Consider the following 13,315-nt stretch of genomic DNA (forward strand, 5'->3'; position numbering starts at 1 on the left):
AGTCTTACTAGCTTAAAAATGTGAGTTTCCATGTCAGTAAGTCAGTGTGAGGTTTGTGTGGACTGAACTGAAAGTACTGTGGTGGACGAAGTCTGATTCTAAAAGAATTTTGATGCTCATCTGACATGGCAGGGCACTTAAATGTGGCTTCTTCTCACTGAGGAGGATTGAATAAAAGATGCTTCTCCTTTTTTACTCTGAGGAGGTCAGGGTTGTCTCAGCCTGCTGAGTGTCGTTGCTGCTGCAGGCTTTAGAGCCTTGCTTAAGGACACTTCAGCAGGACAGATGCTGGCTGACGTAAGGACTCCAACCTCTGAAGCTCTCACTGCTCTGCAGCAGCCTGTGGGTGACAGCCTGCAGCAGATGGCTATATAACTGATGATATTAACACTTTGGCTTCTATAAAAAATGTCTGTAAAGATTCCATGTTTTGTCAAATCAAATCCATCTTTGTTTAAGAGTTTTCTTGTTTTTTTGATTAGTCAAAAACTGTTTTTCTAGGGTTTTAATATCAGAATTCAACGATTTCTAAAGAAATTTGCAGCTTTGTATTGCACAAATCTAGTTATGTGAAAAATGTTGTTTTGTAACCAAACAAACTTGATATTAAACAATTAATTTTGAACTTATAATTCAATATTAAATGGAATTTAAATCAAATTGAGTTTTTGTAAATCTGAATTAAACAGAATCTGTAGATATTTTTTTTCTTTTTACAGTTTTAAAATATTTGAATAACCAATCAGATGAAAATGAACTAAAATCGTATATTTTTTTTTTTTTGCAAGAATGAAGTAAGGGATGACTAAAAATGTCCTGCTTTTGCTCATTTGTTGCCCTCCCTGTTGTCTTTTTGACCAGATTTGCTCTAAAAGTTTGATGCAGAGACACTATTCAAGTTTTTAGATGTAGAATTCAAACTTAACCTTAAATGAGTCCGATCAGAACGTGGCCTTGAACTAATATATCTTAAGAATGAGTTCTTAAGGTCAACAGACATATTCACGTCTTGTCTGTCTGCGTCTTTGTTGTCGGTGAACTCTTTGACTTCTGTCTGGAGTAATCTTTCAGAGGATGCAACCAGATTACTGTGGATTATACAGACTCAGATGAGATTAGAAAACGCAAACACAAACACTCGATATGAGATAAGTCTTATGAGAACACTCGCACAAACTTGGACCGATACTGGGAGCTTAAAGGCTGCCCCATCATCAGAAAAGCAGGCGTCAGAGCTTAGCCATGTCCTGTGTTTTATCCTTCACTTTGTTCAAAAAAAGGTATAAAGATTACAATCCAGCTGCTCTCTGTAGCAGGTTTATCCTCTGTAGGGACCGGTAAGATGTTAGATTGTTGTCTGAATAGTGATCAAGTGGAAATGTTATTTTATTGAGGAAACTGCAACAGTTTTTGTTTGGATGCAGCAAATAAGTTGTCTTCAAGTGCACATATTTTCTTTTTATTTGTCATCTTCAAACCTCACCAAGCCAGATTTTCTTTTTTGCTTAAATTGTAAAATTATTTACTTATAGTACTTAGAGTATTTCTGTTAAAATCTCATCTGTGGAGAGGGTTTATTAATATATATATATATAAATTTAATTGATTTGTAATTAGAAAATGCAGTATTGATTCATCAAATCTATAATTTTTCTTAAATATTATATGCAAAATCTAATTTTTTTGTTAGTTTTTAATATACAAATTGTCATTTTATGAATAAGAATTTCATATTTGTGCAGTTTAAATCACTAGTTTTTTAAAACCAATCAAAATTTAACTTGGGGTGGAAACTTGCCATATTAACATTGAATTGAAGCCATACAGTTGTAAACTTTTGAATTCAAATAGAATCATTGTAGTTCTTGAGCCGTAAAATCCAGCAAATTATTCCAAGAGCAGCATAAGAGTTTCCGATGACTCTGACCAAACAAACTAAAGAAAGGTTAATCCAGATGAAACTTTAAACGTCAACAATTTGCAGGATTCGCAGTATATGTAGTAAGTTTCTCTACAGCAGAACAGACTGTATTTCCAAAATAACTTGTTTTTAAAAAGTGATTTTTAGTGTTAGTATTTTCTCTTCAGTTAAGTTAGCTTTCTGTTGGCAGGGCGGCTGCTCTTTTCATATAATAAACCACTTTTTCCCTTTGAAAACACATTTATCAGAATAATTGGGATGTGGTTTAATTCATCTGTGCTTGCTTTAATGGAGACTTTGAAAGAAAAGAAGCAAATTCCAATATTTAAAGGGAGCTTTGTTTACTCAATCACAAAGATAAAATTGGAACAAAGTGGGCCAATTAAAAACCCAACTTTCTTTATTTCTTAGACTAACCAGCTTTATTTCAACTCCACATGAAAGCAGATTTTTGGTTTACCTTCCTTTTTTTCCTAGTCAACCGTGGTTCTTTTTATGTAAAATCATCCACGTGGAAGCCAAAAACGAAACCAGAGCGGCAAAATCTCCTCCGTTCCAGCCAGGATTTAGGAGATGGACAAGTTCCATCTCACTCGCCGTGACAGTCCAGATGTTTTCTAGCACGCGGGATTTTCTGTCACCTGCTCTGAAAATGTGTGGAGCACTGACAGACCCTCAAAGCAGAGCTGTCAGACGCAACAAAGAAAAGGCAGACCTTCAAACTCTGCTTGTGTTCGGATCGGGTCTCTTTGTTTCATTATTTCATTTATTTCTGTTTTGATTAAGCAAACACTTCAGACTTTATTCATCCCTTTAGGGGAAAACTCAGCCTCTGCTTTTGGCCAGCGGGCAGCTGCAGGTAGGGCTCCTGGGGAGCATTTGGTGGAGTCGGTTTGATAAGAGACAAAATAGGAAAAACTAGAGGGAAAAAAGGGATAACTAAGATGAGGTCATTGGGCTGGACAGGAATGCTCGTGTGTTGATTCAGAGATGTGATGCAATGCTTAAGGTGTTGCGCAAGGACAGAGTGTAAAAGAAATGGGTTGATGTACAGATGGTGAGGATATACAGACGTATCTTCTCATTGATGAAGAGTCCAAATGTTTATTTGATGCCTTAGGCTAAAAGTGGAAAATGTGCTCTTATTTATTCATGCTTACAACATAATGCTTTCAAACCATGTTATCCTTTGTGTTTCTTTTCTTCCAGATGTCTAATAACTATTGCTAGAATAATAATCTTTTGTTTTATGTGTTTTCAATTACTGATTTGATTCATTTTTTGCTTTTCTTCATCCAATATGTTTCCTGGATCAACTGATTTCTGTTTTTTTATTACCAGCTCAGATGAAAATTGCGCTTTGAACATGTTTTTGTTTCTTTTTTCCCAATGATGGCAGATAAATATAACAACAATGAGGCTCAAAATTGCATTTCAGAGTTTTTTTTTAATTTTTTTTATTGAAATTGTAATTGAAACTGATAATTAGAAAAATATGCTGGGTGAGCTCTCTGCTCCGAGCAACGGAGAGGGGAAGGGGGGCGGGGTTGTTCCTCACCGACGGTCTTGCCCACAGTTCGGGGGCAAATTTCTAATGAACTATTGCCGCTCTGCAGAAACTAAGTCCTAGATAGCGACACAGGTTTTTAGTATAATCATAATAAAAAAAAACACTTTAAAAATAGATCAAAGATGATCAGAGTGGGCCTTTAAAATTCGGCTTTGTGTGTTTAAAAAATGGTCTAAGAGTGTTTTCCTTTTGTCTTTCAGGATGGCTGGACCTCCAATGAAATACAGGCTCAGCTTTCCTTTGAAAAGGCCAAATCCATGCAGCCTTTTCTGCCACCAGGTAAGAAACTTTCTAAACTATACTTTTTCACCTAGTTGGAACTGTATAATTGGCACACATATGTCTCTGCCTCTGAAACAGTCGATGATGGAGGCTGTTGCAATCATTTTGACTACAGCTAGTGCCTGGTTTTATTGGTTTGTACTGGTCCGATTTAAAGCCAGTTTTCTTTATAGCTCAACAGGCATCTTCATCTGAAGGTTCATGGTTAAAAAAAAGACTAAAAGAAAGGCCTCAATATGCAGATCCTTTCCATAAAATTAGAATACCTTAGAAAAGTGTTTTCATTTCCATAGTTATATTCAAAAAATTAATAGAACATAGATCAAGCGACCGCTGTTTAATTTATTTTTCCCTCCATCAGTCCAGGCTCAGAAATGTCTTGACCCGAGGAACCCGACAGTGTAGCGGCTGCACTGTAGCCCATGTCCCGAATGCGTCAGAATGTGGTGGTTTTTGAAGCTGTTCCACCACCTCATTCCACTCTTTCTGGAGTTTCTTGAATCTTTTATTAATCCACTGAAGTCATCTCTTTTGCTGGTGGAACTTCTCCTGTCCCATTTTGCCCTTCCATTAGACTGATATACTTGGACACAGTTCTCTGTGAACAGCCAGCCTTCTTAGCTATGAACGTTTGTGGCCTCCCCAGACAATACAAGGCATCAATGATGGTCTTCTGATTGTTCAGAGTCTAGCAGATGATTAGTTGGTGGAACTTAGTTTAAAACATTCAAAACATACAAAATCTTGGCAGCTCTCTCCAGAGTATTCTAATGTTTTTTTAAGTCCTGTTTTGGGGGGGTTTTATGAGCTGGAACCCCAATTTCTGTAGAAAATGAATAAAGAAATACTTGCAATCCATTGAACAGAGTACCCTAAATCAATATTCTATTAAATTTATTTTTTTAATCGAATTATGGAAATGAATACACTTTTCCATAATATCTAGTTTTTTGTAAAGGATCTGTATATGTCCAAGCTGCTTCATGGATGACAAAGAAATGCAAGTTTCCCTTTTAGTGAGTGGGATCACAGCTGCAATTTTTAGATATTTTAAGACCAACAACCCCAGCAAAACTCAACAATGAGATAATCACTGGGAAGAACAATGTTGTTTAGTGCAATAAGTTATTCTGGAACAATGCAGACCAGTGTTTTAGCTCATGCACACACCCAGCTGTAAAACGTGTCTCCACACACAAGATCTGCTTTGTGCAGCGCAGAGTTCAGAAAGCCCCTTTAGCTCTTCTTTCAAAGAAAAAAACAAAAACATTTCAGTTGAAGATGCTGAAGTTACATTTGACAGAAACAGAAATCTCCTTAGGGCGACTTCAAACTCTTATCACCTGCATCACAAACAGATGCTCTGTTTGAACATAAGCGTCAAAGATAAAGACTTCAAGGATGGAGGGGTGTAAAGCTGATGAATCAAAGTGTGTTTTTATCTCAAGTCACTCCTTTATGATGTTTTGCTGTAAAAGAGGACATTCAGATTTTAGTTTATTATTTGCTTAGTGCAGAACTGAAAATTCAGCTTCAAAAGACTAATGTATAAACACTTTTTTTCACTTATTATGGCTCTTATCTTACTATATTTCTTCAGAAGAAGTTCAGTGAGCAGGATTGGAACAAATTTGTTTAAAGCTTTTAGTGTGTTTTCTTGTTGAAGTACAATAGAAAACATTTAAAAATGGTTGCCATGTTTATTTTTGACAGTTATTTCCAAGACTTTTAATTAAAGATCAAAATGTTTCCAATTAATGTAAAAAAAAAGTTTTGAAGCAACAATTATTATTTTCTTATATGAGTATTTTCTTATGAGAACTGTTCTGCAACAACAACCATCACTGGTTTCCACAAATGTGGCACAGCTTCACTTCTGTGCTTTTTTATTTTTAAGCAGAGAAAAATCTGCCAATTTAAATGTCACTGCGGCTGGCAGACTTTGCCTAACATCACTTCTTTTCTGAATGACTTTCACTCTGTTCTCCACAGGCCAACAGTTGAGAAATGCTGACAGTGTGTGGGTTTCACAGGATGCATTTTCACATAATATTTTTAAATAGTTATTTATAATATTTATTTATCACCTGGGAGTCTAAATAATGCCCAAACAAAAGACAGAAACAATATTAAACACAAAATACTGTTTTGGATTGGCTGATTTTATTTTGCCCGCTCTTTTATTATAAGTAAAGAACACTACATTTTGAATTTCCAAGACAGGATTTATAAAACAAGGAAAAATAAGTTAAATATTATATTAGAAAGTTCATGCAACATTTAGCTTGAATTATTACTGTAATTCTACTGTTTTCGCTTAAAAGTACAGTTACCTGGAGGGACATTTCTTACCAAACAAAACAGTTTGTTTCTAGGGGCTGTTAAAAGAGTTGTAAAGAAAAGAGGGAGAGGAAAAACCCTTATTCCAATGACTTGGCAACTAATATCCCACATGCTTTATCAACAGAAAACCACAGGGAGTAAAAGAGAAAAATGAAACGATAAGCGGAACCAAAAACAAGCCGGAAGTTCTGCAAAAACCTCTCAAGGTCTAGAAAAATTGTCAAATTAAAAATTCCACTGAGGCCATTTGAGAGCTCTACAAATCAAACATAACTTGGAGCGTTTCTAACTAAAACTTTTAGGCACTCCCAAAACACTGCAGCACTCATTTCTTTACAGTAACAACTTCTTTTGCCTTTTAAAGGAGATAACTGCAAGGACATCACTCCCAGCAGTGTGCGGTTGCAGTCAAATCATTGTGAGCGTCTGTTAATTAACATAGGCGATACAATCGCTTTTTGAGAGGGACGGCACGCGCTCCCATACTTCTGCGCTTCCTCCTCAGGCGGCATTTTGTCTGTCTGCCAAGCAGACTCTCATCTTTGCTGAGATGCACTGTAATCTCACTGTGCCACATGCTTAACGCGGGCCATTAGCATGGCAGCTACACCCAGCTAATGAGCTGCGTTATCATCGTTAAGTCTGAAAAGTTGGTGATAAACTGTGAAATTGAACGTTACGTTTCCTCTGCTGAGCGTGTCATGATCTCACTCATCTGCCACCTGAACACATGTGTGTGTGTTCAAAAATATTGACTATTAAAATCATTTTATTCTCCCATGAGTGTTTATTAGGAGTCGCTGCATTGCAAAATAAAAGTTTATTTTTGTGTTTCAGTAAGTAGGTTTTCCCTGTATTGTTCCCTGTGGCCTGAACTCTGTTCTGCACATTCTTGCATTCAAGCAGCATAAATTTGCCGTCAGTGTCAGTGCCATGTTGTCAAGGAGCAGCCTTTCTCTCACTGTTGAAGGGCCCCTGCTCCAGCCTGTCTGCTGCCTGCATTTCTTATTCCCACTGATGGATAATCCTCTTCACCCCTCAAGCTGATGATTTGTGATAGTCTTTGGTGACTTTTTAATCCTGAGTTTTTCTGTTGGAGATTTTCACCTCAATAAACAAACCTGATTAAAAAAAATCCTCTGTAGAGTGTTTGCAGGTTCTATATTTGACTCTTCTTTCAAACAACATCACATAACGCTCTTCTCTTGTGTCCAGGTAAGGTGCGCTGGCAGGATTTCGATCAGGATCTCTACGTTGGAGCTACTGTGGTCCGACCGGGTCAGGACCCGTACGCCAGAAACAAGTTCAACCAGGTGGAAAGTGACAAACTCCGAATGGACAGAGCTGTGCCAGACACAAGACACGACCAGTAAGCGGCTATTTTTTTCTGATAATAGAGGGCATATATAAAGAAAATAAAAATTAAATAGCATTTTTTAGTATTTATTCAAATAGTTGTGATTCAGTAAAAAAATCAGTTTGAAAAAGAGCTCATTTGTGATGTTGAAAACACACTGGACGGGCCCTAAGTTCCCACCTCCGAGCTCTAAGCAACAATGAGGGGAAAGGGGGCGGGGTTGCCAACGGTCCCACACACAACTCAGAGGCAAATTTCTATTAAACTACTCCTGCTCTTCAGAAACTATGTCCTAGAAAACAGCACAGGTTTGTTGATTTTGGATAAAAATGACATAATTGTAGCTAAATGATCACTAGGGAACGTTTTTAAATCGCAACAAAGATGATTGAAGTGGGGTCTTAGCTCTCATCATATTTGATACACACATTTCTGAGACACACAAAATACATATAGACATCAATGTTTTTGTTTCTATAAAAAATGGAAATTTATTGGTAATTTACATTTTTTTAAGATTCATGTGATAAATTACCTGGTTGTTTATGTTTTTTATACTCTTACTACACAAATGTGTGATGTGCCTCGTAAGGTCTGCAGGAAATAACAAAACAAACTCCACCCTGTTGTAGGTGCTGTTTCAAAAAGCCTCAGTCCTGAGAATGCGGTCCTGAGAGCATTTTTGGATCTCCGGGCCTGCAGATACACCTTTCTCATGTTTTCTGTCCTGTAGTTCTTCATTATTCCACTAGGGGCAGTAAAGGGCTTTTCCTGCTTATTTAAAAATGGCTGCCTCCATGAAATATCAAAAGCAATTTTGGCGAGAATAACTCATCTATTGTTGTTCATTTTTTGGCGATTATTAATTCTTTATAATCTAGTTACCAAATGTTTAGAAATTTGAAACAATGTGTGAATACAGCTATTTATTTCTTTTTCCTGAACACTCATATCAATATATATCTTCTTAAGCTAACATATTTTTTTATGGATTTCATCAAAGGGCTTGAAAAACACCATAATTAAAAAAAAAAGAATATTTTCTGTCATTTCTTTGATGTAGTAGGCTTTACAGGGTTAACATGGAAAGCACTTTGTTGTCCCTCCTAATCACACGTTTTACATGTTTGCTTATGTGTTTGAACATGGGATCTTTCGTCGCCTGTCAATTTGACTAATTAGACGCAGCCCGGATAAGATCTCCAGGGAACTCCTTCTTACATGTAGTCCCTCACATGAAACCAGGAAGTAGCTGCCTGCTAAGCAGATGAGCTTTTCCTCCTGCCGCCCCAGACAATAAACAGCCTCCTGCGGTGGCTGCTGATTGGTTTGTAAATTTAAGAGGAGACTAAAATAAATTGCGACTAAATTTCAGCTGGATTCCTTGGAGAAGATTGTGGCTCAGCGGGGCTAAATGTTGTCACATGTCTCATAATTAGCATTTAGATGTGTGAATGCTTTGAAGTTTTTATTCCAGCTACACATCATCAGTTGAAGATGTGTCTACATTCTGTTTTTGCTTGATAAATTGGGAAAATATGTTGGTAAATGTAAGAAAAATAGGTAGTTTTACTTCCAAGAGGTAAAAATGATTATTCATTAGTTTAAAATAAAGTAAAAATTCAGTAATTGATCTAAACCTGACTGAGATACTGTGGTGTTTATCAGTGAGTCAGTCACGGTATGCTGAGGAGAAGGTTTAAAATAGACAGAAACCTTAAATCGGGGAATAATATAACTGCTGCCATCATTACAGGCAGCTCAGTTTTTCATTATTTTTTCGGTTTGGAGCATCTGCCAAAAAACTTGAATGATCAAATTCATAAAGGCAGTCATCTCACTGAGCTACCCACAGAGTTCATGAAGATGTGCATTGGTCAATTCTTCCTTTTACAGCAGTCTTCATAGCTTCCATTTCTTCAGCCCATCAAGGTCACGATGCATTCAGTGTAGAACCTTTCTTGCGACAAAAGTATAAAAGAAAGTGTCGGTTAAAGGTTGCTGCTGTCAAATCAAAAAAGAGTTTCAGTGGATTACATTGACTCTTTTATCACTAGGGCAAAGTTTGTTTAACAGTTCTTGAAGATGATGAAGTCGTGCGGAAATCAGGGATAATTTAACAAAAGCTTCAGTGTAAAAACTGCAGCACATCTTTTAAGATAAATAAAAATCATTCTTGGATAATTGTTGCTTCTTTTTTTCAGTTATGGTTAATTCTCAGCTCGGCAAGATGTTTTTTTTTCTTCTTAAGACAGTCAGAGCTGTTCTAGCACGACAACAAGGATCTGTAAAGTTAAAAAGATTATTTTGTCAATGATCAACGTTTGCATGCAGTATCCTCACTATCTGACAGCTTGGCTCTAGTGCTTCAGCCTCAATGTGTCATCGTGCATCTCTCCTCTTCCTGTCCTGTCACTCCTCTCTCACGACATGTCCTGAAGCCCATCTTTCCCAGTTTTAAATTTGGGCGGATTTAGGTCTTTGAACCCGTGTGCAGTCATGCACAATCACATATTGCACGCAGCCTCATGGGATTTTGCTCTGTGGTTTCTGGAATCGGCTGTCAATCGCAGCTTCAGTGGCGCTTTTGCTCTGGGAGTTTGTATTCATTCATCGCCTGTATGTGTGGAGCTCATTGTCACAGTGTGCAGAATCCTATTTATTGTGTTTAAGGATTCAAAATCTGTTCGGGGAGCTGTTCCAGCTCACAGCTTGGCGCACAAACACGCAACAGCACGCTTATGTGCAGGAATTAGTGCACATGTGCATGGATTTGTACTTTTGGTAAGTCTCCTAATATTTCTGAATTGTGATTTTGTGTGTAGCTGCAAGCATAAACAGTGGAACTCAGATCTGCCGGCCTCCAGCGTCGTCATCACCTTTCATAATGAAGCCCGCTCTGCTCTGCTGCGCACTGTGGTCAGGTAGCAGAAACTTTCTGTGCCGACTTGTTTGTTGAAAATCCTTTTTTTTAAGCCTTTTCTGCTGCTTCACCAAATGTTCTCCTTTATTTTGGCTTCAGTGTCTTGAAGAAAAGCCCTCCGCAGTTGGTGAAAGAGATCATTTTGGTTGATGACTACAGTGACAACCGTAAGCAGCACATGGAAACCATGAACACAAACAGTTATTAGAATTAGACACGTCATTCAGGGTAAATGTTTCTCTTTGTGTCTGGGTTCCAGCGGAGGATGGAGCGCTTCTCGGGAAGATCGAGAAGGTTCGAGTGCTGAGAAATGACCGCAGAGAGGGTAAGTAAGATTGACTAAACCTAATTGAGTTGAAATAATATTCTCTGTCATGTTGCTAATTAAGTCTTTTTTTGGTAACTTCTTAAGGGCTGATGCGCTCAAGGGTTCGTGGTGCAGATGCTGCTACAGCGCCGGTCCTCACCTTTCTGGACTCTCACTGTGAATGTAATGACCACTGGCTGGAGCCGCTACTGGAGAGAGTGGCAGAGGTACGAACATTTTTCCCTTTATACCAGCTTATAATCCTATTTATGAAGTGATCACTTTACCTTTTTTTGTAAAAAAAAAAAAAAAAAAAAACACATCTTGGTAAAAACAGACATAAATCTTATTTTTCACAGCTTAAATAAACAGACTTTGTCTGTTTTTGCTTCCATAATTATGTTGTACTTTAAAATTATAGTGCATGTCGCACAAGTTATGGGATCCTCCAGGGCAGAAAATGTTATAATGATGTTGCATGTCTGCAACAGGGGCATATATTTGTTCTATTTCATCCCTCCTGACTGCCAGAGGAGGGCTTCAAGCACTGAATGACCCTTCTTGCTCATGCATAGTTTGAGAATTTATTGACAAGTCACCTGTGACCTCCTTGTGACTTGTGAGGCTATAAAGTCACGTGGCATTGGAGTGCAGTCCCGACACTTCTTGTGAGAACGTAAGGAACCGAGGGATCAGGAACTCTGGCGGTCAGGGGGGGATTCATATAAAACCGTAGTTACATATGTAACTTTTGTTATTTTTTTATTACAGAAAAATGTTAATATTAGGTTTTGAAATAAAAAACGACTTTAAAATCAAGTGAAAATATTAGTAGTTTATTTTTATTTATGTTTTAAAGACCCATTCCAATAAAAATTGTGTGTTTGGTTTTTTTTAAGTTTGTGGTGGCATTTTTTTTACATAATATAAAGAAAATCAAGCTTAAAATAGGATTTTTTAATTCAAATTGTTGTGAATCAAGAGCAGACGCAAATATGTTGTTGGAAAAGCTTGTAGGTGTGACGTAGAACCTACTACGGCAGGCCACAAGCTCCCTGCTCATCTCCATTGAGAAATAGATCCATGTACGCATTTGTTTTCCTCGTCCGAGATGGTGTCTGGCTCACCATGGCTCGCCTGTTTTGTGGCACCTGTAATGTTAGATTGTGGTTGTGAGGGGCTGTAAGCTAGCAGGAGAGCATTCCCGCCTCCAACCCAGATGCAAATTTCTGATGAACTTCTGCCCCTCTGCAGAAACGTTGTCCAAGAAAACAACACTTTTTTTTAAAATTCAGCCTAAAAATGGCATAAAGATCATTAAAGGACCACTGGGAACGCTTTTACAATAGATCAAAAGATGATCAGAGTGGGACTTTAGATGAACTCATTGCTAATTTCTCTACACGTTGTGACTCCTGATTTTAATAATAACTCACATTTACTTTAACCGCTTCTGTTTCACTGTAAATACTTTGAGTAGACATAAAGAGAGAAAAAATAAAATGCAGTAAAACTAGACCAACAAGAAATATTTTCTGTTTTGATATTGGAATGAAGAGACAAAGGGAGCTGTTTTTACCACATGATGTCTGGTTTGAGTTCTTCTTTCCTGAATGATGGCATCTCATAAAATAGAGAAGGAAAGCTTAAAAAAAGAACTACCTTTTTCAAATGATTTTCCAGCTTTTGGGTCGTATTTAGGCACCTTTTTCTCTAAAATGCTCCCACTTTAGAACGTGGCACCCTGTAATTTGCCAAATGCCACATACAAGACTCGAGGCGAAGTGTTAGAAAAGAACGGTCTCTCCTCAGTATCTGTCCTAAATTGGGTTTCATGCCTGCGCTTAAAAAAGACTTAATGATATTAATTAAAATAAATTATTCACATGTCTGCAAAGCTCTTCCCCTGAAGCTTGTAGTCATTCTTGAGCTCAAATACTTTGTGAAGAGGAACTTTTCTTGATGATTTTTTTTAGGTTTGATGCAAACATTTTTTATTGAAAAATCATTGTTAAAATCTAACTTAAGCTTAAAAAAACTGAGAGCTGACTTTAGATTTCATCTTCTTGTTTTTCTAAGCTGTTTTTCTGTTTGTAAACTGGTGTTGTTGTTTACATATGCATCATATTCCACTATGAATACAGACAATAGAGTGTCTTTGTCTCCAAATTTAGTAAAATGCCTGGAGCCACAACAGAAAACAGTCGCCTGTTTTTCTTTTCTTTGCTCTACTTGCTTTTCTAATGATAATATTACCCTCCGATTTGTCACTATAAAATAAGAAGGGCAAGTCCTATGTAAAAATATCACATCAAAGTTTTTGTTTTTTTTTTACCTTTAACGGCTTCTTCTATTTCTGTCTTTGGGGGTGACTGAAGCAACCTTCAGATCTGTGCTGTGATGTGGCTCGGTGGTTTCAGAGCCACATCACTTATGAGGAAATGACAAACCTGCTTTAGTTTCCACTTGTTATTTCTCGACTGCTGTTTACTTTTTAAGCACAATAATGGACTGAAAATAGAGCCTCATTTGGTAAATCCTTCTGGTTTCTCTGAACTTCTGAAAGACAGCCATGTTTGGCCTTTTATTTACCTTTCGATCACCTGTTATTT

General features: G+C 37.4%; 1 protein-coding gene across 2 annotated transcripts in view; it reads left to right on the plus strand.

Annotated features, from left to right (window-relative positions):
• The window catches only part of galnt2 (UDP-N-acetyl-alpha-D-galactosamine:polypeptide N-acetylgalactosaminyltransferase 2), a 48,199-nt gene that overhangs the window by 22,819 nt on the left and 12,065 nt on the right, over window positions 1–13,315 (plus strand). For both annotated transcript variants that reach the window (XM_024295836.2, XM_024295837.2), the window contains exons 2-7: window positions 3,692–3,770; window positions 7,332–7,485; window positions 10,299–10,397; window positions 10,496–10,563; window positions 10,656–10,721; window positions 10,809–10,930. In XM_024295836.2, coding sequence (XP_024151604.1) covers window positions 3,692–3,770; window positions 7,332–7,485; window positions 10,299–10,397; window positions 10,496–10,563; window positions 10,656–10,721; window positions 10,809–10,930 — 588 coding nt within the window. The remainder of the gene's footprint in view (window positions 1–3,691; window positions 3,771–7,331; window positions 7,486–10,298; window positions 10,398–10,495; window positions 10,564–10,655; window positions 10,722–10,808; window positions 10,931–13,315) is intronic.

The sequence above is a fragment of the Oryzias melastigma genome, linkage group LG3, assembly GCF_002922805.2.
Source record: "Oryzias melastigma strain HK-1 linkage group LG3, ASM292280v2, whole genome shotgun sequence".
Taxonomy (NCBI): domain Eukaryota; kingdom Metazoa; phylum Chordata; class Actinopteri; order Beloniformes; family Adrianichthyidae; genus Oryzias; species Oryzias melastigma.